The 23,294-nt window shown below is 50.4% G+C and overlaps 1 protein-coding gene across 1 annotated transcript in view; it reads right to left on the reverse strand.

Moving 5' to 3' along the window:
• LOC308590295 (uncharacterized protein) overlaps nt 1-23,294 on the reverse strand; it is a 155,099-nt gene that overhangs the window by 123,470 nt on the left and 8,335 nt on the right. The window contains exons 2-6 of the mRNA XM_081200209.1: nt 21,894-22,388; nt 21,196-21,277; nt 19,460-19,542; nt 19,011-19,137; nt 14,725-16,504 (exon numbers count right to left, since the gene is read on the reverse strand). Coding sequence (XP_081056335.1) covers nt 14,725-16,504; nt 19,011-19,137; nt 19,460-19,542; nt 21,196-21,277; nt 21,894-22,307 — 2,486 coding nt within the window. The 5' untranslated portion in view covers nt 22,308-22,388. The remainder of the gene's footprint in view (nt 1-14,724; nt 16,505-19,010; nt 19,138-19,459; nt 19,543-21,195; nt 21,278-21,893; nt 22,389-23,294) is intronic.

The raw sequence follows: 23,294 nt of genomic DNA on the forward strand, positions 1-23,294 counted from the left end.
TTCTTTCTCTGCTTCCACCTTAGACAATTCCAATCTTAGCCTCATCATCTCTAATTCAATATATTAGGATTCTCCTCAGACGCAGCAGCTGGGTCATCCTGAGTCTCTTTGGCTTGGCGCTTGCTGGTCATTTTCTGACAGGAATTTTTTCTCTTTTTAGTCAAATAACTTCACTCCTTTATTAAACTGGTTGTTCTGTGTCTCTGGGTACGTTTCTGTGTGGGTTTTAACTTCGTATCACGGCTCTTTTCCCCCGGCACCCTTGGGCCTGCCCTTCAGGGTTGTCGTTTTGAGACCCCACTTCCTCCCTGGGTTTCCAATTATTACTTTTTCTGGAAGGGACAGAGTATTACTGCTCCCCCTGAGTCTCCTTTGATTTCATCTCCCAAGGTAGAGACTTCAGTTACTGTTTTCAGCCTAAATGAGCAGGAACCTCTTGGAAACATTGCTGTAAACTGATCAGCTGTTTGAGCTCATCTAACTTTCCTCCCATCTGTCCAGAGCTTGGTCAATTCGGCTACCCAGTTGGGCCTAAGTCTCTCCTGGTTTCCTTTTGATTTCACGAAAGGCTTTTTGGCTTTGTTCTGCAGTCAGTCCAAAGCGCACTTTCACTCTCTCCTTAAATGTGAGGGAATCAGAGGTTTCATCCTCTCTGAGATCTGAGTATATTTCACTAAAAAATCCACATATCTGTGGGCGTAAGTGCAGCATCCAGTTTTCCTCATGAATGTTTAAGTCTGCCAGTCCGCTCAAAATTTAATAGGATCTGTGTGGGTTTTAACTTCCTATCCCACCCCTGCCCCCAATTCATATGCGACGATGCAAGGGCTCTTTTCCCCCCAGCAGCCTTGGGCCCGTTCTCTCTCTTAAATATAGTGCACCCACCTCACAGAACACAATTCCCACAAATGCCCTCCAACTACCTCAGATTATCTTGTGGGGGACTCGCGTGAGGTAAAACTTACTAATTGGGAGTCTCAGGCAGGATTTCTTCAAATAAACATTAACGATTTTATTTAACAAGGAAGTTTATGACATGAGTGGATAAAACTTAGGATAGTTCAGTTTACAATGTTATTTCCCTTCAAGGCCTGCCAGCAGAAGGCAGGGGGGATGGAAACAGCCGTCCAAAAGGTCCAGCCAGCTCCAGAGGCGACCCAAGGCTGCTCTCCAACGGGGCGCTGCTTCAGGCATCTGAGTTGCCCAGCTCAAGGGAGCTGGCGGGACTAAGAACCGGGGTTCCTGAATTGCAGGGGTTGGACTAGATGAGCCTGGAGTGTCCTCTTCCAGGATTCCTCTTCTGGCTCCCAATGCCACGGCTGGAATGTCTCCCAAAACTGCCCCCCCTTTCACAAGGAGCTCTCTCCCCCCCCCCTGCGTCTTAAACTACCCTTTGACTGGCAACCATCTCCAATCTCCTTGGTGGACAATCCCAACCAAAGATGCATTAGATTCTCTGAAATCTACTCAGGAGTCCTCTTGTGATTTCATGCTCTTTATTGCAGCTTGTAAAACAGTGATTTAATTGCACCCCAAACCTCAGGCTGTTATATACATTATTTACACAATGTGTCCCGTCTGCTTCCTTCCTGAAGCCTGATTGGTCTTTTCCTGCAGGCCAATCAGTTGTTGCATTCTAGGATCCTACTAGCCTTTTCTTCTAGGATCCAAGCTTAGTACATAACCCCCCTGCCCTCTACGTTCCCGTTTCGCCCAGGAGGTTAGCATTCGTAGTTGTTATGGTCTTGGGTGTCTCTCGGTAGGGGTTCCTGGCTCTTGTTCCAGGGCTGCCGGTTGTGACGGGGTCGTTGGGTTGGACGCCGCTGGTCCACTCGGTTGTGGTTCTGGTTCCTGTGGTTGCTCGGCCTCGGTCACTTCTGGACTTTCTAGTTCTGCCTCCCTTACCCTCTCCTCCTGCGGGTTTTCCTTAAAACAGGGTGGGGGGTAGAGAGGGCTTAGTCTTCCAAACAACTCTTTATCCATTAGTTAGTAGACAAGCTTCCCAGTGCAAGGAGAGGAAAGCAGACCTCTGAGCCCAGCCTGGCCCCCCACCAAATCTTGCCTGCATGCCTTGAGGCCCCAAGATGGGCAGAGGAAGGCCTGGAGGGCAGCTGCTGGCTGGGACTTTGATTGGGGCAGGGTGGGGGCACACGGAGAGGGAGACCGGAAGACCGGCCTGCCTGGGGGTTTCACTGGGGAGATTTATTCACATTGGTTTTCTACCCAAAAGGCACCACCCCCGGCTGTGAGGAGAGTGGCGCCTCGTCCATGAATTCCTCTTCCACTCCCACTCAGTGTCCTTCTTGTACTGTGGTGCCCAGAACTGGACACAGTACTCCAGATGAGGTCTGACCAGAGCAGAATACAGTGGCACTGTTACTTCCCTTGATCTAGATGCTATACTCCTATTGATGCAGCCCAGAATTGCATTGGCTTTTTTAGCTGCCGCGTCACACTGTTGGCTCATGTCAAGTTTGTGGTCAACCAAGACTCCTAGATCCTTTTCACATGTACTGCTCTCAAGCCAGGTGTCACCCATCTTGTATTTGTGCCTCTCATTTTTTTTGCCCAAGTGCAATACGTTACATTTCTCCCTGTTAAAGTTCATCTTGTTTGTTTTGGCCCAGTTCTCTAATCTGTCAAGGTCGTTTTGAAGTGTGATCCTGTCCTCTGGGGTGTTAGCCACCCCTCCCAGTTTGGTGTTGTCAGGGGTTCAGGAGCAGAGGCGAGGGCAAGGGAGGAAACACAGAGCGAGGGGGAGGAGTCCGAATAAAAGATGAGTGACGACGACGACCCAAGATCTCCGAGTCTGTCCAGTGAATCAGAAGATTCACAGAAAGGAGCGCCAGTGGCCAGAGCAAGGGGGGAGCTTAGAGGGACACCCCAGGAAGAAGGGTCCAGAGAGGGTTCAGAGGGCAGCAGTTGGAAATCGGGGCCAGCGTCACCAACAGAGCGCAGTGGGGAGGAAAGGCGCCAGGTATCGAGCTCTGGCAGCTCGCAGCAGGGGGGAGGGCATGAGTCAGGAGTGGCCACACCTCCATCGGAGAGCGAAGAAACGGTCAAGCGGAAAGTGGAAGGTTGGGCGCGCGCGCCAAGTTCAAATGCACAGGAAGGCGGCGCAGTTAGCAGCCTGGAAAGGGAGCCAGGTCCTAAAGCCCGACGCAAGGAGACAGGAGGGTCCAGGGGGGTCAGCGTCAGAAGAGTCCAGGAAGGAAGAGACCACGGGGGGCAGAGGGATCCAGAGAAGAACGGTCAGGCGGAAAAGGTGGAGTAAGGCTAGGGTATTAAGTTGGTGTACAAGGGGCGGAGACTCAAACGGAGCTTCGCCGGTCTAGCTTATAAGATGTAGAGCTGCACGCGGCAGTTTGGAAATGGAAACTGTAACTCAATAAAGACTTTTATAAAGTGAACGCTGGCTAGCGTGATCCTCTGGGAGCTAGGATCTGGGAGCAGCTCTGACAGTAAGCTCTGTCTCCGAGTTGTGGGCATCTAAAGCCTCGCGGAGAGGAGAGAAGGCTGGTGCCTACTAGCGAGCTCACGAACGGCAGACAAGATGACGGCCGAACAGCAGATAGCGGATCTCAGAGAAGCAGTGACACAACTGAATGCCGAGATACTTGCATCCAGGAAGAGAGAGGAGGACGCAGCTGCCGCCTACAGGGATCTCCAGGTCAGGTTGGAAATGCTTACGAAGCAAGGGCAACTGACACCCAGACCGGAGGGGATTGGGTTGGGGAGACGAGCAGGCAGTCTAGTCTCTCACTTCGATGGGAATTTACAACAGTACCCCAACTTTAGAGCAGATGTAGTGTGCACTGCAACTGCTGGACAAGGACTTTAGAGATGAGCAAGAGAAGGTGGGGTTTATCATGTCCCATTTGCATGGAGATGCTAAAGCATGGCTGCGCAATTTGTGGAGAGATAAGGATCCGGCGCTCCAAAATGCGGATGCCTTTATTAAGGCGATGGATGGGTGCTTTTTATCAAGCATAGACGTGGATCTTGCCCGGAAGGAGGTACATGGACTGAAGCAGGGGAGGGCCAGTGTAAGGCAGTATCATGCCCGCTTTTTTGCATTGGTCAGTGCCCTGGAATGGGACAGAGATTCGGCTCCAGTCAGAGACCTGTTTTGGGAAGGATTGAACGGCGCGGTTAAAGACAAAATTGCGAGGGGGGAGAGACCCCGGAGCACGCAGGAGATCGTTCAGAGGGCGCTGGCGGTTGGGGTGCGTCTGGAAGAACGTCCATGGAGCAGGGACGAAGGGCGTGGAGGGCGCGAACCAGCCAGAGGCTACTCCTTCGTTCCCAGAGAAGCAGCGCGTGCGCAATCCACACCTCCGCCAGGAGGAGGAGCGGAACCTATGGAGGTTGGAGGTGCAAGGGCTCAGTCAGCAACCAGAGCCCTAGCACCGGGAGCAGCGAAAGCGAAGCCTCCTAGAGGGAACCGGAAGTGTTACATCTGCGACGATCCCCAGCACATGGCGAAAGAGTGTCCCCAGAGGCTCCACAAGCACACTGCAGCTTCAGCGATGGTAACTGCAGCAACTCAGCAAGGAGAACCACCGCAGGGAAACGACAGAGTCTGGCTGGAGAGAGAGGCACTGGGGCCCAGCCAGACGTGTCAGTGAAGCAGTCCCCAGAGATTTTGCAGCCCACAGACCCCCTCCCACCCAAACCAGTAGTGAGGCTCACCGCATCGCTCCAGCTACCCAATGGACTCACCATGGACGTGCCAATCACCATTGACTCAGGAAGCAATGCGGACTTTATAGGGCAAGACTTTGTCGACCGGCACGCTATACAGTTGTTGCCTGCCACACTGCCCCTGCAGGTCGTCACGGTGGATGGCAGGGAGCTGCTAGGGGGGCAGGTGGTGAAGCAAACGCCACCAATGGTGATGCGACTTGGAAATCACAGGGAAGTCATCAGCTTAAATGTCACTCAACTATTGGACACGCCTATTGTATTGGGCATGAGTTGGCTGGACAAGCACAGCCCGACGCTGGCTTGGTACCAGAGGCAGCTGACCTTCGGCTCTTCCTATTGTGCTGAACACTGCATCCTGCCCCGGCAGGAAGGAGAGGAAGAGGAGTCACAGCTGCAGCTGGGGACGCTGCAAGCAGTTCCCCACAAGTACGCAGCATTTTTGGAGGTTTTCTGCGAGAAGGAGGCGGACAAGCTACCCCCCCACAGACCATACGACTGCAAGATTGACCTCCTGCCAGGGGCGGCGTTGCCAAAAGGGAAGCTGTATTCCATGTCTGAGGACGAACTACAGGAACTCAAAGAGTTCATAGATCACAATTTGGAGCACGGTTTCATCCGAGAGTCCAAGGCAGTGAGGGGCAGTCCTGTATTCTTTGTCAAGAAGAAAGACACGCCCCAAAAAAGGCTCATAGTGGACTATCGGACCTTAAACGCTATGACCAAGCCGTCGGATTTCCCCATGCCCAGGATCGACGACCTCCTCGCGACGGTGCGCAAAGGACGCGTCTTCACCAAGTTGGACCTGCGAGGGGCGTACAACCTCATTCGCATGCGGGAAGGCGATGAGTGGAAGACAGCCATGTTCACGCCCCTGGGCACCTACGAATACAGAGTTATGCCTTTTGGATTACAAAATGGCTCCCACTGTTTTCAAGCTTTCATGCATCACGTGTTGGCGCGGCTCCTCTACAAGAAGTGTGTCTGTTTCCTGGATGACATACTGATCTTTTCTGAATCGCAGCAGGATCACGACAGAGACGTCAAGGAAGTGCTGAGCAGACTGCAGCAGCATAGGCTCTACGCCAAGCTGGAAAAGTGCCAGTTCGACGTGTCGGAGGTGGACTTCCTGGGCTACAGGTTGTCAGACAAGGGGCTCGCCATGGACAGCGCCAAGGTTCGCGCGGTGTTGGATTGGAAAAGCCCGTGCAACCGGAAGGAGGTCCAGCGGTTTGTCGGCTTTGCGAACTTCTATCGCAAGTTTATCAAAGGGTTTGCGATGCAGACGGCGGCCATCACAGACACGCTCAGCTCCAAGAAGAAGTTCATCTGGACGGAGCAGGCGGAGCAGTCCTTTCAGGCACTCAAGCGTCTCTTCGCGTCGGAAGAGCAGCTACTACACGTCAACCCCAGCAGACCGATGAGGGTGGAGACGGACGCTTCGGACAGAGCCGTGGGAGCAGTTCTGTTGCAGCAAGACCCGCAGGGGGCTTGGAGACCGGGAGCGTTCTACTCCAGGAAGCTCACCAAGTCGGAACAGAACTACACCATCTGGGACAGGGAGTTGTTGGCCATTCATGCAGCATTCAAGGCGTGGAGGCACTTCCTGATCGGAGCCAAGCACACAGTGCAGGTCTGCACGGACCACAAGAATCTGGAGCACTGGCGCACGGCGCGGTTCCTGAACCAGAGGCAGATACGTTGGGCAGAGTTCTTTGTGGACTTCGACTTCCGTATAGAGTATGTCCCAGGGGACACCAACGTCATGGCGGACGCCCTATCCCGTAAACCGCAATACCTCGAGGAGGCGACGCCATGCACATCTTCGCACCGAAAGCGTGGGCATGCGCTTCGGCGACGGTTGACCTGGAGGCGGTACGGCGTGCGTTGCAGGACGACTCCTTTGCGCGAGCAAAAATGGCAGAGGTGCACAAGGGCACGGCGACGACCGGCGAGTTCCAGATTCGCGATGGATTACTCATCCGTAAAGGGGCCATCTACGTGCCAGGAGACGACCTTCGCGCCAAGATACTGCAGCAGTTGCACGACGCGCCCACTGCCGGGCACTTTGGCACGGAGAAGACGATGGAATTAGTCGCCAGAGACTTCTGGTGGCCCAGAATGAGAGGGGAAGTCGCGGACTACGTGGCGAGGTGCGACACCTGCCAGAGGGCCAAACCAGTACACAGACCGCCGGCGGGACTGTTGGAACCGCTGCAAACCCCGTTCGAACCATGGGAGAGAGTGGCCCTGGACTTTGTCACGGATCTGCCCAGCTCGAGGGGCAAGACGGCAGTGCTAGTGGTGGTGGACTTGTTCTCCAAGATGGCACATTTCATTCCGTGTGCGAAGGTGGCCACGGCGGAACAAACCGCCAAACTGTTCATAGATCACGTGTTCAAGGTTCACAGTCTGCCGCGGTCTATACTGTCCGACCGGGGGCGGCAGTTCATCTCGAACTTCTGGCAGAAGCTGATGGGCTTTCTGAACGTCAAGCTCAACCTGGCTTCGGCTAGACACCCGCAGACCAACGGACAAGCGGAGCGGGTCAACGCCATCATGCAGCAGTACCTGAGATGTTATGCAAATCAACAGCCTGCGACGTGGGTGGATTACTTGCCTCTCGCCGAATTCGCCTACAACAACACGAAGCACGTGTCCACGGGGGTGACGCCGTTCTTCGCCAACAACGGGAGGCACCCCAGAACCTTCCCGGGACTGGAAAGAATGGGGGAGGGGGAGCCGCAGACAGCAGATGCGTTCGCGTCGGAGTTGCAGGAGGTCCACGATCAGCTGCGGCGGCACCTGGAGCTGGCTAAACACGCATACAAGGTACAAGCGGACAAACACAGAAGGATTGGCGAAGAGATCCATGTGGGAGACTGGGTCTGGTTAGCAGCCCACGCAGTGCCGGCCAGGTCGTTAGCGAAGAAGAAACTAGGGCATAAACAACTGGGGCCCTACCAAGTTGAAGAGCAGGTCAACCCGGTGGCCTTCAGGCTGACGCTTCCGGAGGGCTCCAGGATGCATCCGGTGTTCCACAGATTGGTGCTCACTCCCTACAAGACACCTCACAGATTTCAGGAACCAGGAACGGCGCCGAGTCCGATCCGAGAGGGAACCGAGCAAGGGGGAGTGGCACAGGAGGAGCCAATCAACGAGGTCACAGAGATTTTGGACTCTAGATGGGGAGAAGAGGGAGTAGAATACCTTCTCGCCAAGGAGGGCACCCCGGCCAGTGCCAACAGCTGGGTGCCGGGCTACGCTTTGGAGGAACCTCTGCTCAAAGACGAGTTTCATGCCCTCTTCCCACACAGGCCCATGCCAGCAGACTTTTTCGATGATTGGCTTTTCACACCGACGCTTTCAGCCAGCACGTTCCAGGGGTTCGACTCGGACGAGGAACCGACAATGGACACACGTTCCCCGGAGGGGTCACCCTCGGGATCTGCCTCAGAACCCTCGTATTGGTGGGACGATAGACCATAGGAACAGTGGCGCAGGAAGTGGCTGGAGGTTCCAGGTCGAACGACGGACCCGGGAACGACGGAGGCGGAGACGGACGTGGACATGTACGGGGAGGATTTTGGGTTCGAGCACGGAGGCACAGAGATGGAAGCGGAGGTGACCGTTGTCGACGAGCGCAGGGAGGAAGAACCGGAAATCTTCAGTTGGAGGCCCGCCAAGGGGAGCGAACTGTATCCGGCATTCGTCCCCATGACACTGCAGCACCCAGCACCCGCACCTGAAGGAGGGGAGGGGGTGGGGGGGCTTCGAGGGGGGGATGGATGTCAGGGGTTCAGGAGCAGAGGCGAGGGCAAGGGAGGAAACAGAGAGCGAGGGGGAGGAGTCCGAAGAAAAGATGAGTGACGACGACGACCCGAGATCTCCGAGTCTGTCCAGTGAATCAGAAGATTCACAGAAAGGAGCGCCAGTGGCCAGAGCAAGGGGGGAGCTTAGAGGGACACCCCAGGAAGAAGGGTCCAGAAAGGGTTCAGAGGGCAGCAGTTGGAAATCGGGGCCAGCGTCACCAACAGAGCGCAGTGGGGAGGAAAGGCGCCAGGTATCGAGCTCTGGCAGCTCGCAGCAGGGGGGAGGGCATGAGTCAGGAGTGGCCACACCTCCATCGGAGAGCAAAGAAACGGTCAAGCAGAAAGTGGAAGGTTGGGCGCGCGCGCCAAGTTCAAATGCACAGGAAGGCGGCGCAGTTAGCAGCCCGGAAAGGGAGCCAGGTCCTAAAGCCCGACGCAAGGAGACAGGAGGGTCCGGGGGGTCAGCGTCAGAAGAGTCCAGGAAGGAAGAGACTGTTAGGATATTTCCGTTCCACCTTAAAAGGGAGCAGGCTTTGGGGAGTCACAGAGTCTGTGCATGTCCTGATCACAGGATGTTTTTGTTCAGATATTCCTTTCGGTTTTGTCAGTCGGCTCAAAGACGCTGACAGAATGGACGTGTTTTCTTTTGTTCTGTTAAACGCTAAATAAAGTCTGTAAATTATGCTCTTCTGTGATGCAAGCTTTCGGCTGTGTTTTCTGCTGATAAAGAGGGTGCACCAAGCCTAGGAATGTGGCTAAGAATTTCCAAAGGCTTTGTGCCCCTAACTGTTGGATCTGCGTGACTACGGGAGGCCGATGGATGTCCAGAACTCCGGCTTGGGGGCTCAGATGGACGTTATCTCCCTGGCAGTTTCCCAACAACAAGGTTTCGGGCCCAGATTCACGGCACCTACAGGAGAGTAAGGCTGCAACAGACTGCGTTTGAGAGGTATGAAGTGGGGAAAGCGAAAGGAAGGGACGTTTTCCTGTTTTACCTCGGCAAGGAGTCTTTGAACTCCGGCAAGGCTTAATTGGCCTGGGAGCTGAGCCAAAGACTTCGTGATTAATAGCTGCCAAGATAAGGAGTCTTTGAAGGCATAGGGCTCACGGCTCAAGTAAAAAGCTGAGATGGATCTCTTACAGACCTCAGAAACTGCTCAGTGTCCTAAGTTGGATGGGCAGAATTATGAAACCTGGGCAAAATGGTGTGAGACTTTGCTGCGTCAGTTTGGGGTGTGGCATGTTGTTTCTGAAGCCCCCCCCAGTTCCTCTGACAGAGAGATGGAAAGCCGCTCATTCGAAAGCGATAGACATAATAGTCCTATCTGTATCTCTTGAGGAAATTAAGACGCTGGCTGGCAACACCACTGCACGTGCAATGTGGACTGCTTTGAAAAAAGCTCACAAGCCAATAATCCCAGCCCAGAGTTTGACTGCATCGGAGGTCCTAGCTGTTTCCCAGAATGCGGGTGATTGCAGGGATGCTGAGGGCACCGGTTGCAAGCTGCAGGGGGAGCTGACCGTCATGTCATCCCAGGCAGCATTCCAGCCTCCAGGGGGAGCCGAGGAGTCGGCAGCTGAGAGCTCTGGTTCTCGTGAGAACCAAGGTCAACACCTTTGCAGAGGCCGGAAAGGCAAAGGTAAATACAGGCAGACATCTGCAGATGGCCAGGAGCAGAGGGAGGGTGAAGAGCCCGCGCCAAACAAAGCGATGTTTGCTGGCACTGCTTCACCAAAGGCTACAGGCACGTCTGCTGACCAGAAGCAGGGGGGCAAACTGCAAAAGCCCACGCCAGTGGAAAGCAAGGTTTTGCTTGCTGGCACAGCTTCACCAAAGGCTAAAGGCAAGTCTGCTGGCCAGGAGCAGGGGGGCAAGCTGCAAAACAAGGGTTTGCTTGCTGTAAGGACTGCTCCAACAGCCAAAGGCAGCTTTGTTATTGATTCAGGCTGTACGCGCCACATTTCGAAGGATCGCCATCTCTTTATCTCCTTCAAGCCTCAGGAAGGTGAGATCCACCTGGCTGATGGAAGGACGTTGCAAATTGCAGGAGAAGGGACTGTGAAACTTGCAAGTCTGCACACTACCATCAGTAATGTACTTTATGTTCCAGGAGCGGCGAGCAACTTGTTGAGTGTCCCACAGCTTACTGGACGTGGTTTTCAGATTTCCTTCAAGAGGAGCGTCTGTGTCATCAGTAAAGGCAAAGAGGACTATTTGCATGCAAAGTTTATGGATGGTTTGTTCCATATAACTTATGATGACACTGCTGTTGTGAATAATGCTGATTCTTGTTGTGTTGCACAAACTAACAAAGTTCTTCATGCAGGTTGCATTCATGATGCGCATCGAAGGTTTGGTCACCTCTCTTGGAAGGCACTGGCCAAGATGCCAGAGGTGGTTGAGGGTTTGAACATCAAACCCTGTAAATTTCACATGAAATGTGTATCTTGTGCAGAGAACAAGGTGAAGGTTGCTCCAAAAGGCAAGGAGTCTAGCAGGCAGGCTTCCAAACCCTACCAGCTAGTGCATGCGGACCTGGTTGGTCCACTTGCGCCCTCTATAGGAGGAGCAAGGTACTTCATGATTCTGATTGATTCTTTTTCCAGGTACATTCATGTGTATTTGCTCGAACAGAAATCGCAAGCGTTTCCAAAGTTTAAGGAATTCTGTGCTTGGTTGGAGAATGTGCACGGTAAACGCATTTCTTCTTTATTTACTGATCGGGGCGGGGAGTTCACTTCTCAGCAGTTTGAAGCTTTCCTGACTGAAAAGGCAATCCAGCATGACATGTCAACGCCCAGATCGCCATGGATGAATGGTCTTGCGGAGAGAGCAAATCAAACATTGCTGCAAGGAATCAAAACCTTGTTGCATGATGCCAATCTCCCTGATAAGTTTTGGGGGGAGGCTCTGGGGAATTTGGTTTATACCGTTAATCGCAGATTGTCATCACCCATTGGTTGTACCCCCTATGAGAAGATGTTTGGCAAGAAACCCAACACCAAACACATGAGAATCTTTGGTTCGGACATGTGGGTACGGACACAACAAACCAACAAGCTTGGGAAGCGTGGGGCACATGGTTTGTTCATGGGGTACGAAAAAGGTGCATACAGGGTATGGATGACTGACTCTAAGTCCATTAAGTTCACAAGGAGTGTTGAGTACAATCCTAAGTGGGGGGAAAATGTGGGAATTTTCCAGAGTTACCCAGAGGAGGATGAAGGTGATGTCAAGCAAGCAGCTAAAGATGAGAAAGCTGCTGCTGATGATGATGAGGATGAGGATGATGAGGATGATGATCAGAGTTCGGATTCCAGTTCAGTGGGCGGCGCTGCTGCTGCTGCTGCTGGTGTCAGTGACAGTGATGACACAGCAGACTACAAGAGCGCACAGGCCTCAGTCAGACCATCTGATGCGTCTGACAATGAACTGGAAGAACCACTGTTCACCATTGGTCATTTTTCTCCTAAGAAAGAGGAGATGAGTCCAGAAGACTTGCGTCTAGTACGTAGGTCTGAAAGGGCAACCAAAGGCAGACCTCCAAAGAGGTATGCTGATGAGTTTGCTAAGACAGCAACTGCTGTTCTTAGTAGCTCAGAGAAGGTGTGGGAACCTTCAAGCTTCAAAGAGGTTCAGGAGTTGACCTCTAAAGATGCTGAGCCTTGGCTTAATGCCATGAAGGCTGAAGTTGATTCCTTGAACAGGAACCAAACTTGGGAATTGGTACCAGTAGTCCCAGGAATGAGACTGGTTGGCAGCAAATGGGTCTTCAAGGCCAAGACAGACCAGAATGGCAAGGTAGTCAGACACAAAGCCAGATTGGTTGCCAGAGGTTTTTCACAGGTACCAGGACAGGATTACCACGAGACCTATTCTCCCACAGTCAAATATGAGAGCATTCGGCTGATGCTCAAGATCGCTGCGGAGGAGAAACTGCATGTTTCCCACCACGACATTAATACAGCTTTTTTGTACGGGATTTTGGGGGAGCAGCTGTTCATGCTTCCACCTGATGGGATGGAGATACAGAAGGGAATGGTCTGTAAACTGCGGAAATCCTTATATGGTCTCAAGCAGAGTGCCAGGTGTTGGAACACAAAACTCACTGAGACATTGCTTTCTCTAGGTTTTCACCAGGGCAAAGCTGATCCATGTGTGTTTGTCAAGGAGGAGGGGCAAAACAAACTGTATTGTTTATGTTTTGTTGATGATCTTCTGATGTTTTGGAAGAATCAGGCTTTTTACCAAAGCACCCTAGCTCAGCTGAAGGAGCACTTTGACATGAAGGATCTTGGTGAGGTATCCAACTATCTTTCTCTGCAGGTGGAGAAGGACCAAGCAGGTAATTTTCTGGTACATCAAACACAGAAAATTGCTGATGTGTTAACCAGGTTGAATTTGGTTGATGCAAACCCAGCAGACACACCGATGGTGGCAGGTTACCAGGTAGACAGTACTGCTGAAGCGTTTTCTGACACAACGCTGTACAGATGCATTCTAGGCAAGCTGAATTTCATTGCCAGATGTTCAAGACCTGACATAGCTGTAAGCTGTAATCTGCTTAGCAGACATGCCAACAATCCTACGGTTCAGGATTGGAAAGCACTGAAGCGCATAGCCCGCTATTTGAAAGGGACTATGCACTACAGGCTGAGGTTCACCAGTCAGAAGACTGGAGGTCTTGAAATCTTTGCTGATGCAAGTTTTGGAAGTGACACCACGGATGGTACAAGCACTTCTGGAGTATGCTACATGTACAACCACTGCCTGTTTGACTGGTTGTGCAAGAAGCAGACAACAGTGAGCCTAAGTTCCTGTGAAGCAGAACTCAATGCTCTGTCATTTTCACTCATGGATTGTGAATGGTTGATGCAACTGTTTAAGGACATCAGGGTGTCTGTGAAATGTCCTATACAAGTGTATCAAGACAATAGATCGTGTTTGGCTTTGCTGAACTCCGAGAGTTGCAAGCAGAGAACCAAGTACTTGCAGATTAAGCTACATCGTGCAAGAGAGTGTATTCAGAAAGGACTGATTCAGGTGTCCTACATGGCAGGAAATGAAATTCCTGCTGATCTGTTGTCTAAGGTTGTTAACAAAGAACAACTTAAGGTTTATGTACAAAGGTTGCAATTGGGTGAACCACAGGTACAACAGGTTACACGAAAAGGGGGAGGATGTTAGGATATTTCCGTTCCACCTTAAAAGGGAGCAGGCTTTGGGGAGTCACAGAGTCTGCGCATGTCCTGATCACAGGATGTTTTTGTTCAGATATTCCTTTCGGTTTTGTCAGTCGGCTCAAAGACGCTGACAGAATGGACGTGTTTTCTTTTGTTCTGTTAAACGCTAAATAAAGTTTGTAAATTATGCTCTTCTGTGATGCAAGCTTTCGGCTGTGTTTTCTGCTGATAAAGAGGGTGCACCAAGCCTAGGAATGTGGCTAAGAATTTCCAAAGGCTTTGTGCCCCTAACTGTTGGATCTGCGTGACTACGGGAGGCCGATGGATGTCCAGAACTCCGGCTTGGGGGCTCAGATGGACGTTATCTCCCTGGCAGTTTCCCAACAGAGACCACGGGGGGCAGAGGGATCCAGAGAAGAACGGTCAGGCGGAAAAGGTGGAGTAAGGCTAGGGTATTAAGTTGGTGTACAAGGGGCGGAGACTCAGACGGAGCTTCGCCGGTCTAGCTTATAAGACGTAGAGCTGCACGTGGCAGCTTGGAAATGGAAACTGTAACTCAATAAATACTTTTATAAAGTGAACGCTGGCTAGCGTGATCCTCTGTGAGCTAGGATCTGGGAGCAGCTCTGACAGGTGTCATCTGCAAATTTGATCAGGATGCCCTAGAGTCCATCATCCAAGTCGTTGATAAAGATGTTGAATAAGACCAGGCCCAAGACAGAACTCTGTGGCACCCCACTAGTCACTCTTCTCCAGGATGAAGAGGAACCATTGATGAGCACCTTTTGGGTTTGGTCAGTCAGCCAGTTACAAATCCACTGAGTGGTAGCATAGTCAAGAGCGCAAACCTGTCTTAATTTTAGCTTTTTCAGGGAGCCCTAAGTCCTTTTAAGAGCTCCAATTGTGTTAAGAACTTTAAAAATGAGACCAAACTTTCACAAATCCCTCCTATCACACTCTTGGCACTGAAATAGTTTCTACCCTGTGTGAATTCTCTGATGGGAAATGAGATTGTTGCTTTGACTGAAGCTCTTTCAACATTCCACACACTGTTAGGGTTTTTCCCATGTGGATTTTGTGATGGGCTGTGAGACTTTCTTTCCTGGTGAAGCTCTTTCCACATTCCACGCACTGAAAGGGTTTCTCCCCTGTATGAATCCTTTGATGGGAAGTGAGATGGGCCCTCCGATTGAAGCTCTTTCCACATTCCAAGCACTGAAAGGGTTTCTCCCCTGTATGATTTCTTTGATGGGAAGTGAGAGAACACCTATCAGTGAAGCTCTTTCCACACTCCACACACTGATAGGGTTTCTCCCCTGTATGAATCCTTTGATGGGAAGTGAGCTTGGCCCTCTGATTGAAGCACTTTCCACACTCCAAGCAGTGATAGGGTTTCTCCCCTGTATGAATCCTTTGATGGGAAGTGAGTTCAAAGCTCGTCCTGAAGCTTTTACCACAATCCAAGCAGTGATATGGTTTCTCCCCTGTATGAATTCTACGATGGGAAGTGAGATTGTTCCTGTGACTGAAGCTCTTTCCACACTCCAAGCAGTGATAGGGTTTCTCCCCTGTATGAATCCTTTGATGCAAAGTGAGTTCAAAGCTCATCCTGAAGCTCTTTCCACATTCCACGCACTGAAAGGGTTTCTCCCCTGTATGAATCCTTTGATGGGAAGTGAGATTGTCACTCCGAGTGAAGCTCTTTCCACATTCCACGCACTGAAAGGGTTTCTCCCCTGTATGATTTCTTTGATGGGAAGTGAGAGAGGAGCTATCAGTGAAGCTCTTTCCACATTCCACGCACTGATAGGGTTTCTCCCCTGTATGAATCCTTTGATGGGAAGTGAGCTTGGCCCTCTGATTGAAGCTCTTTCCACACTCCAAGCAGTGATAGGGTTTCTCACCTGTATGAATCCTTTGATGCAAAGTCAGTTGAAAGCTCATCCTGAAGCTCTTTCCACATTCCACGCACTGAAAGGGTTTCTCCCCTGTATGAATCCTTTGATGGGAAGTGAGATGGGCACTCCGATTGAAGCTCTTTCCACATTCTACGCACTGAAAGGGTTTCTCCCCTGTATGAATTCTTTGATGGGAGGTGAGAGAGGAGCTATCAGTGAAGCTCTTTCCACACTCCACACACTGATAGGGTTTCTCCCCTGTATGAATTCTTTGATGGGAGGTGAGAGAGGAGCTAGCAGTGAAGCTCTTTCCACACTCCACACACTGATAGGGTTTCTCCCCTGTATGAATCCTTTGATGCAAAGTCAGTTGAAAGCTCGTCCTGAAGCTCTTTCCACATTCCACGCACTGAAAGGGTTTCTCCCCTGTATGAATCCTTTGATGGGAAGTGAGATGGGCACTCCGATTGAAGCTCTTTCCACATTCTACGCACTGAAAGGGTTTCTCCCCTGTATGAATTCTTTGATGGGAGGTGAGAGAGGAGCTATCAGTGAAGCTCTTTCCACACTCCACACACTGATAGGGTTTCTCCCCTGTATGAATTCTTTGATGGGAGGTGAGAGAGGAGCTAGCAGTGAAGCTCTTTCCATGTTCCATGCACTGATAGGGTTTCTCCCCTGTATGGATTCTTCGATGGGAAGTGAGCTTGGCCCTCTGGTTGAAGTTATTTCCACATTCCAAGCAGTGATAGGGTTTCTTCTCAAGGGGATTTCTTTGATGGGAAGTGGAATGGGAGCTCTGACTGAAGCTCTCTCCACAGTCTGAATCCTGATATGGCTCCTCCACTGTGTCGATTTCGTTGTGGTCTCCCTTGTTCTTCATTTCCAATTCATCACCACCTGAAACTAAGAGGCAAACGGATTAGAGTCTCGGGAAGAAGTGCAGCCCCAAATTATGGAACAATGCTAATTAATGCCTGGGAGAGGCGAAGAACTGAAGGGAGTTAGATGTTATAATGTTCCTTTTGTTCTGCAAAATGTCTAGTTTCATATACAAATCAAATTGAATATTATATGTTTTCTCTCTCTAGTTTTTAAAAGTACAGCTTAACCTGGTAATGTCATTTTGTTCAAATTTAAATATGGATCTATACTATCTTCATAAATAAAATGTGCTTTTATTATTACCGTATTTTTTGCTCTATTGGACGCACCAGACCACAGGACGCACCTAGTTTTTAGAGGGGGAAATCAAGGGGGAAAATATTATCCGCCCCCCAGCCCAAGAGAGCCACGGACACGATGCGCACAGCCTGTCCGCTTCTCCCAGAGTTTCTCGGGGCTGCCGGGGAAGCCCGGGTCCCCCCCCCAGTCCCCAAGAGCAAGGAAACCAAGACAGCAAGCGGGATCCATAGCCGCGCAACCTCTCCAGCCAGGAGCTAAACCTCTCCAGCGCGGCTAAAGAAGAAGACAAGGCAGCAAACGCAATCCATCCCACTCGCTGCCTTGGCCTCCTCTTTAGCCTTGCACAGCATCTTTAGCCTTGCGAAATGGGATGGATCGTGCCCGCTGTCCATCGGGGCTGGACTAGATGACTCCTGGGGTTCCCTTCCAACCCCGCAATTCTATGACCATGGAAGGTGTTGGGGGTCTCCACCACTGGAGGCTTTTAAGCAGCGGTTGGGGGACCATCTGCCTGGCGTTCTTTAGCTGTGATTCCTACATTGTGAGGGGGCTGGACTAGATGACCCTCGGGTGGCCCTCCCAACTCTATACATTCCTACAATTCTGCGGCAGGAGATTCACAGCCACTTCACACAATGCCCACTCCCAATTTTCATCAGAGAGACATGTGGCCTCAGTGTCTAGGTAGGTACCCCCCTACCTGCCACTCTTCCCCCACCCCACTTAAGCTGAGGGAATACCTGCCCAGAGAAGCTCCCATTTGAGGCAAGGGTTAAGATCTACCTCTGTTAAATGGCTTTGTATCCCCCCCTCTTTCCCTTTTCTCTTCCTCTTCTATACTATTTCCTTCTTTTGTGTTTTGTTTAATCTGTTTTTATTGTATACTAAAATAAAAGCTGCAAAGTTTCCTTTTTTATAATATCCCCCCCTCCAAACTAAAACGTTAGATAAAAACACTGATCCAGACGAAAAGAAGGGGGTGGAGAAAGGACGGAAAAAGAAAAAGCGGTAGTGATAGAGAGATTTTTAAAAAGTTGGCTTCTTTAGCCTCACACAGCCTCCCGCGGCTGGAGAGGCATGTAAGGCTTTTCCCCAGGAGGGAGAAGGGACTGACTGGCCACGTCAGTCCCTTCTCCCTCCTGGGGAAAAGCCCTCAAGAGCCGCGCAAAGCTTGTGTGTGGCTCTTGGGGGCTTTTCCTGCCTGCCTCCCCCCCCCTGAATTCGCTCCATAGGAAGCCCAGACTTTCCCCCTTAGTTTTTAAGACGGAAAAACTGCGTCCTATGGAGCAAAAAATACGGTATTTAAAAGATGGCCAAAGTGGGTAAGTTCCCTGTCCAAAATTAAGATATACAGTGTTACCTCGGGTTACATACGCTTCAGATTACATACGCTTCAGGTTACAGACTCCGCTAACAGCGGCAGCAGGAGGCCCCATGAGCAAGTGGTGCTTCAGGTTAAGAACAGTTTCAGGTTAAGAACAGACCTTCAGAACGAATTAAGTTCTTAACCCGAAGTACCACTGTACTTAAATGTTACATTTTTGTGAGACGTTACAGGGGACGAGGCAAGGCAGGGGGCCTTCTCGATAGGGGAACCCACCCTGTGGAACGCCCTCCCATCAGATGTCAAGGAAATAACTATGCAACTTTTAGAGGACTTCTGAAGGCACCTCTGTATTGGGAAGTTTTTAATGTTTGATGTTTTATTATATTTGTTGGAATTTGCCCAGAGTGGCTGGGGCAACCCAGTCAGATGGGCAAGGTAAAAATAATAAAATTACCATTATTGTTACTACAGGGTTCACTGCCTGAGATTCAAAAAGCCTGGCTCTGTTTTGGGATGGAGTTTGTTTGGTTCAGTCGTGGAATCTGTGCCATCTCCAATGCCAAGCGACTCTTTGGTCAACCAGAGAGAGACAGAAGGAAGAACAAAAGCAGGAAACTTGACTGAAGCTACTTCAACATCCCAAATCACTCTGAAGCCTACATTTAAGAAGGCCTGGGCAGTTCAGACAGCCTGATCATGGTTTTAAACGGCAGAACTGGAGGAAGAATATGCACAGGGAAAACAATCAATAGCCATCCATCCAAGGTTTGCTGTGGGAGTGTTAACATCCCAGGTGCTGTGGGTGGCGCTGTTGAGCCCCATCAAAATATCAGAGGTTCGTCGCATAGAGAGATGTCTTGCATTACAAAACAGATAGGATGATCCAATAGGGAGCCTTACCGAGAGAGTCCAAGATCCCACGATTCTCCTCCATGACTTCCTTATGGAGAGCTCTCTGGTCAGGATCCAGCAACGCCCACTCCTCGTCTGTGAAATGGACAGCTACATCTTCAAAGCACACTGGACCCTAACAGAACAGGAAAAAGGCTGTCCTCTTAGAGAACATTCACTTGGCTCTGTTGTTTTCTACAGCGGCCAGACCCCTCTCTGCCTTCCTCATCCCTCTCTCCTGCTGCAGCTTCTGCCTCGGAGTCTGGGCTGCTCTCTGCCACAGACTCCCTCTGCTCCCTGAGCCCTCTTCCCTCTCCAGCTTCAGACCCCTCCTCCTCCTCCTCCTCCTCCCAGTCGGCTCCCTCTTCTCTGGCTCCTCCCACCATTCCTCTGCATCCAACTGTGTCCCGCCAGTCTGCATCCAAGCAGTCCTTCCCCACAAGGCTCCTTCCCCCTACCTGATCTGGGTCCACAGCTGCTGCCTCCCCTCCACCACCATGAAAAGATGAAGGAGCAGGTCTTGGTGGCATCATTCCGTCACCTGGGAGAGACCAAGGTAAGTGGAAACCGTGAGCGCCTGCTTCTCTCAGAGGTGAAACAGTGCATCTCTAAGTACAGATGGGGCTTGTCCAAGTCTCCCCTGCTAGCTTCCGGTTCCGCTCTGCTTTAATGGAGGCAGCGGGAGATCGTTGGCAAGGGAAAAACAAGGATGACTGAGGGTAATTCTCCTTGCAAGTTTCCCCCAGGGACAGGGGGGAACGGGCTTCACTCCCAGTTTGTCTCGGTACCACGTTCCGGCTCCAGCATGGATTGCGAGAGGCAGGGAGGCGCTGAGTGCAAAAGCCCTTTGCCTGCCGAAAACCCTCCTTCGCTGCAATTAAGAAGCAGAAGTTCTCCTGTCAATTAGAGCTCAATTTGGACTAATGTACAGGCGTTGCTGGAAGAGATGAGATCATGAAGTGCGGAATTGAACCAGCTGCAAGGTCTTTAAGGTTTGAATTTGAGAATAAACTTCATTTGGTGCAAAAGACAGTGGGTGGGGGGAGGGGAGTCTATGGCTTCTTTATATAAAGTTTTCTTTTCTACACTAATGAATTGGTAGCCTGTGATTGAATACTAGTTGAAAATATCTATGTACAGGTGAGCAGGGATGAAACTGGACTGCAGATATGAAATATAACTTCAAATAGAACTGTGTGTGTAAAAAACAAAAAGGAAAAAGGGAAGGAAGCTGTATTTTGCAAAATGTTTGCGATGGAAAATTAGAGCTGACTCTTCCCCATCCTTTATTATATACAGACTGAACTGATTAATGCTAAAAGGACTTGGAATTTAATCTAATTGGATAAATGCGCATTTATCTTAGGCCAGACAGAGAGATGTAAGGAATCTGAAAGCTGTGAGGGAGCTGATAAGGTTCATTACTGAGTCATTTGCAATTCTGACCGATCCCTCTCCTTCCCAGGCAGAGAAGAAAAATGGCAAAAACTGATTATTTATTGGGACAGTGTGATTTTTGCAGCTGCTGTTAAAGTTGCCAAACAACGAAGCACAGGACAGAGCGATGGACAATTCCCGAAACCACAATGGGATATTAGCTCCGCCCAAGGAATGATGGAGAACAGCAACAACCAGGAAAAGATAGACAGAACATTTTACAAGGACAGGAAGAAATATCACGAACAGAAAGATTGCCACACACGGGAAGAGTAAGGATATCGCTGGAGTGCCTCACTTGTAGTTTTATATATTTTTTGATGTTTCCATACGAATGGAAGTCATTAATACTGCAGTTGTTGTATAAAGGATTGTTATCTCGACAGGAGTGTAATTGCAATTTTGGAATGCAGAAATCAAGAAAATAATCAAACCATTGGTTTTAGTATGCGGGGGGCCACCTATATTATATAAATTTGTATAAGATTGGTATTAGTAATTGTATTGTAATTTCACATTGTTATAGGGAGGCTATTATTGGACTGTAATCGTAAACTAATCAAATTACTATCATAAACGTCTCCCCTGCTGAGTACATTTGTACCCATTTCATATAATAGTTGTGCAAAAATACATCTCCCCCCCCCCCCTCTGGGCTCCAGGTGTCTTCCCCCAAAAGATGCAAAGAACTCCAAGATTAGTTTCAAAACCAAGAGAATGTGACAAAACGGGGGAGAAAACACTCCTTCCTCCTTACCCAGAGGCCTCACTCTGGCGTCCAACGGAGTCTTCTCTGCCTCAGAAGAATCAAGACCCCTTTCTGCCAAAAGATCCTTCCTCTGAAAGAGCAGCAAGGATTCAAAACAGAGAATGGGGAGAAGGGTTAGAGAAGGAATGGCAGAGGCAAGCGCTTTCGGGGGACAGAGGTGAAAGTTGTTTCCTGCTTCTGCTAGACTGGTGTCTGGGGTTGGCTGCCAGGACCATGAAACATTGGTCCTCAAGGATCTTCACTGGCTCCCAGAACGTTTCCCAGCACAATTCAAAGTGTTGGCCTGAAAGGCCCAGTATACCCAAAGGAGCGTCTCCATGAACTGAGGTCCAGTTCCGAGGGTCTTCTGCTGATTCCCTCACTGTGGTAAGTGAAGTTACAGGGAAACAGGCAGAAGACCTTCTCCGCAGTGGCCCCCACCCTGGGGAATGCCCTCCCATCAGGTGAGAAGGAGATAAGAAAACGCATAACTTTTAGAAGACATCTGATGTCTTCTGATGCTTTTATATGTGCTGGAAGGCACCCAGGCACGAGTTTGATAAATAATAATAATAATAATAATAATAATAATAATAATAATAATAATAAGCTTTCCAAAAAAGGATGGGCCATTAGGAAATGATTTGGGAATACTCTCCCTCCTCTTTGGAGCCCCTTGGGAGTATCCAGAGGAAAGTCTCTCTCACCTGCTGCTCTGCCTGCTTCCTCTCCTCTGCCTGACTCAGGAGGAAACCTTCGGCCAGGGCCACCGCCTGGGAACTGGTCTCCGCTCCGCATTCCCTCACCCAGATCTCCATCTCCTCTGGAAGGACAGCCAGGAACTGCTCCAAGATCACCAGGTCCAGCATCTCAGCTTTCGTGTGCCTTTCTGGCTTCAGCCACTGATGGTCAAGGTGGTAGAGTTGGCTGCAAACCTCTCGGGGTCCTTTGGCCTCATGGTAGCAGAACTGCCTGAGCTGCTGGCTCTGCACCTCTGAGCAAAGGGTGTCCTCCTCACCCAGGATCTTCTGCACGGAGTTTTCCCAGAATTCCCCACTGCTCCCCGTTTCCATGGCATGGCCTCTTCCTGCTTCAGGGCCAGCTGAGTCTTGCTCATCCATCTCTGTTCTCAGGACACCTCCAGGAGATCGGAAGGAGCCCCTTGGTCCTCTGCCAAGTTCTAATGGAAGGTGCAGCAAATCCTACGAATCAAAAACACTATTCTATTGTAAGATGAAGAGGAGAAGAATGTTTCCTGAGGAAGCGTGGCTGAGTCTTGCTAGGAACCAGGGCTGGATTGCACCACAGCTCAGACTCCAAGCTGCCTGGGTGGGAAAAGGGTGAGGGAGAAGTCATAACTGTGAATGACAAGTGAGTGTAATCTGGAGCCAAGGCAACAGTGGGGGTCCCTCCCAACCCCACTTCATAGTCCAGAGCTTCGCCCCAACCCAGCCATATCTGCTTGGGTGGCTTGGTGAGCAGCAGGGCCCATGTCTAGCTCCAGCCACCGTCCCTTGGGGACTTCCTGCTCTGGATCCGAGGGGACGGTGGCAAGGCCCTCTGGGTGGAACTGCCCTGGAAGACGCCTCGGAAACTGGACTTTCCATCAAATAAAGAACTGTTGTTGTTTAGTCGTTTAGTCCTGAGCGCCTCTTTGTGACCCCCTGGACCAGAGGACGCCAGGCCCTCCTGTCATTCACTGCCTCACGCAGTTTAGTCAAACAAATTCAGAATTAGGGAGGGGAAATGCCCGACATACAGAGATTTATGAATAGAGAGAGAAACTAAAGCGTTTGCAAGGAGGACGGTTTGTAAGCAGAGGTATTCCTGTACTTCTCCTTCGTGGTCTTTCCCTCTTAATATACTTCTCCCTCACAATAATTTCCCTCTTAATGTCCTTCTCCCTCATAATAATGTCCCTCTTAATATCCTTCTCCCTCATGTCCCTCTTAATATGCTTCTCCCTCATAATTATGTCCCTCATAATATCCTTCTCCCTCATAATAATGTCCCTCTTAATATCCTTCTCCCTCATGTCCCTCTTAATATACTTCTCCCTCACAATTATGTCCCTCTTAATATCCTTCTCCCTCACAATCATGTCCCTC

This window comes from Podarcis bocagei (assembly GCF_964188305.1).
Source record: "Podarcis bocagei genome assembly, chromosome: 7".
NCBI lineage: Eukaryota > Metazoa > Chordata > Lepidosauria > Squamata > Lacertidae > Podarcis > Podarcis bocagei.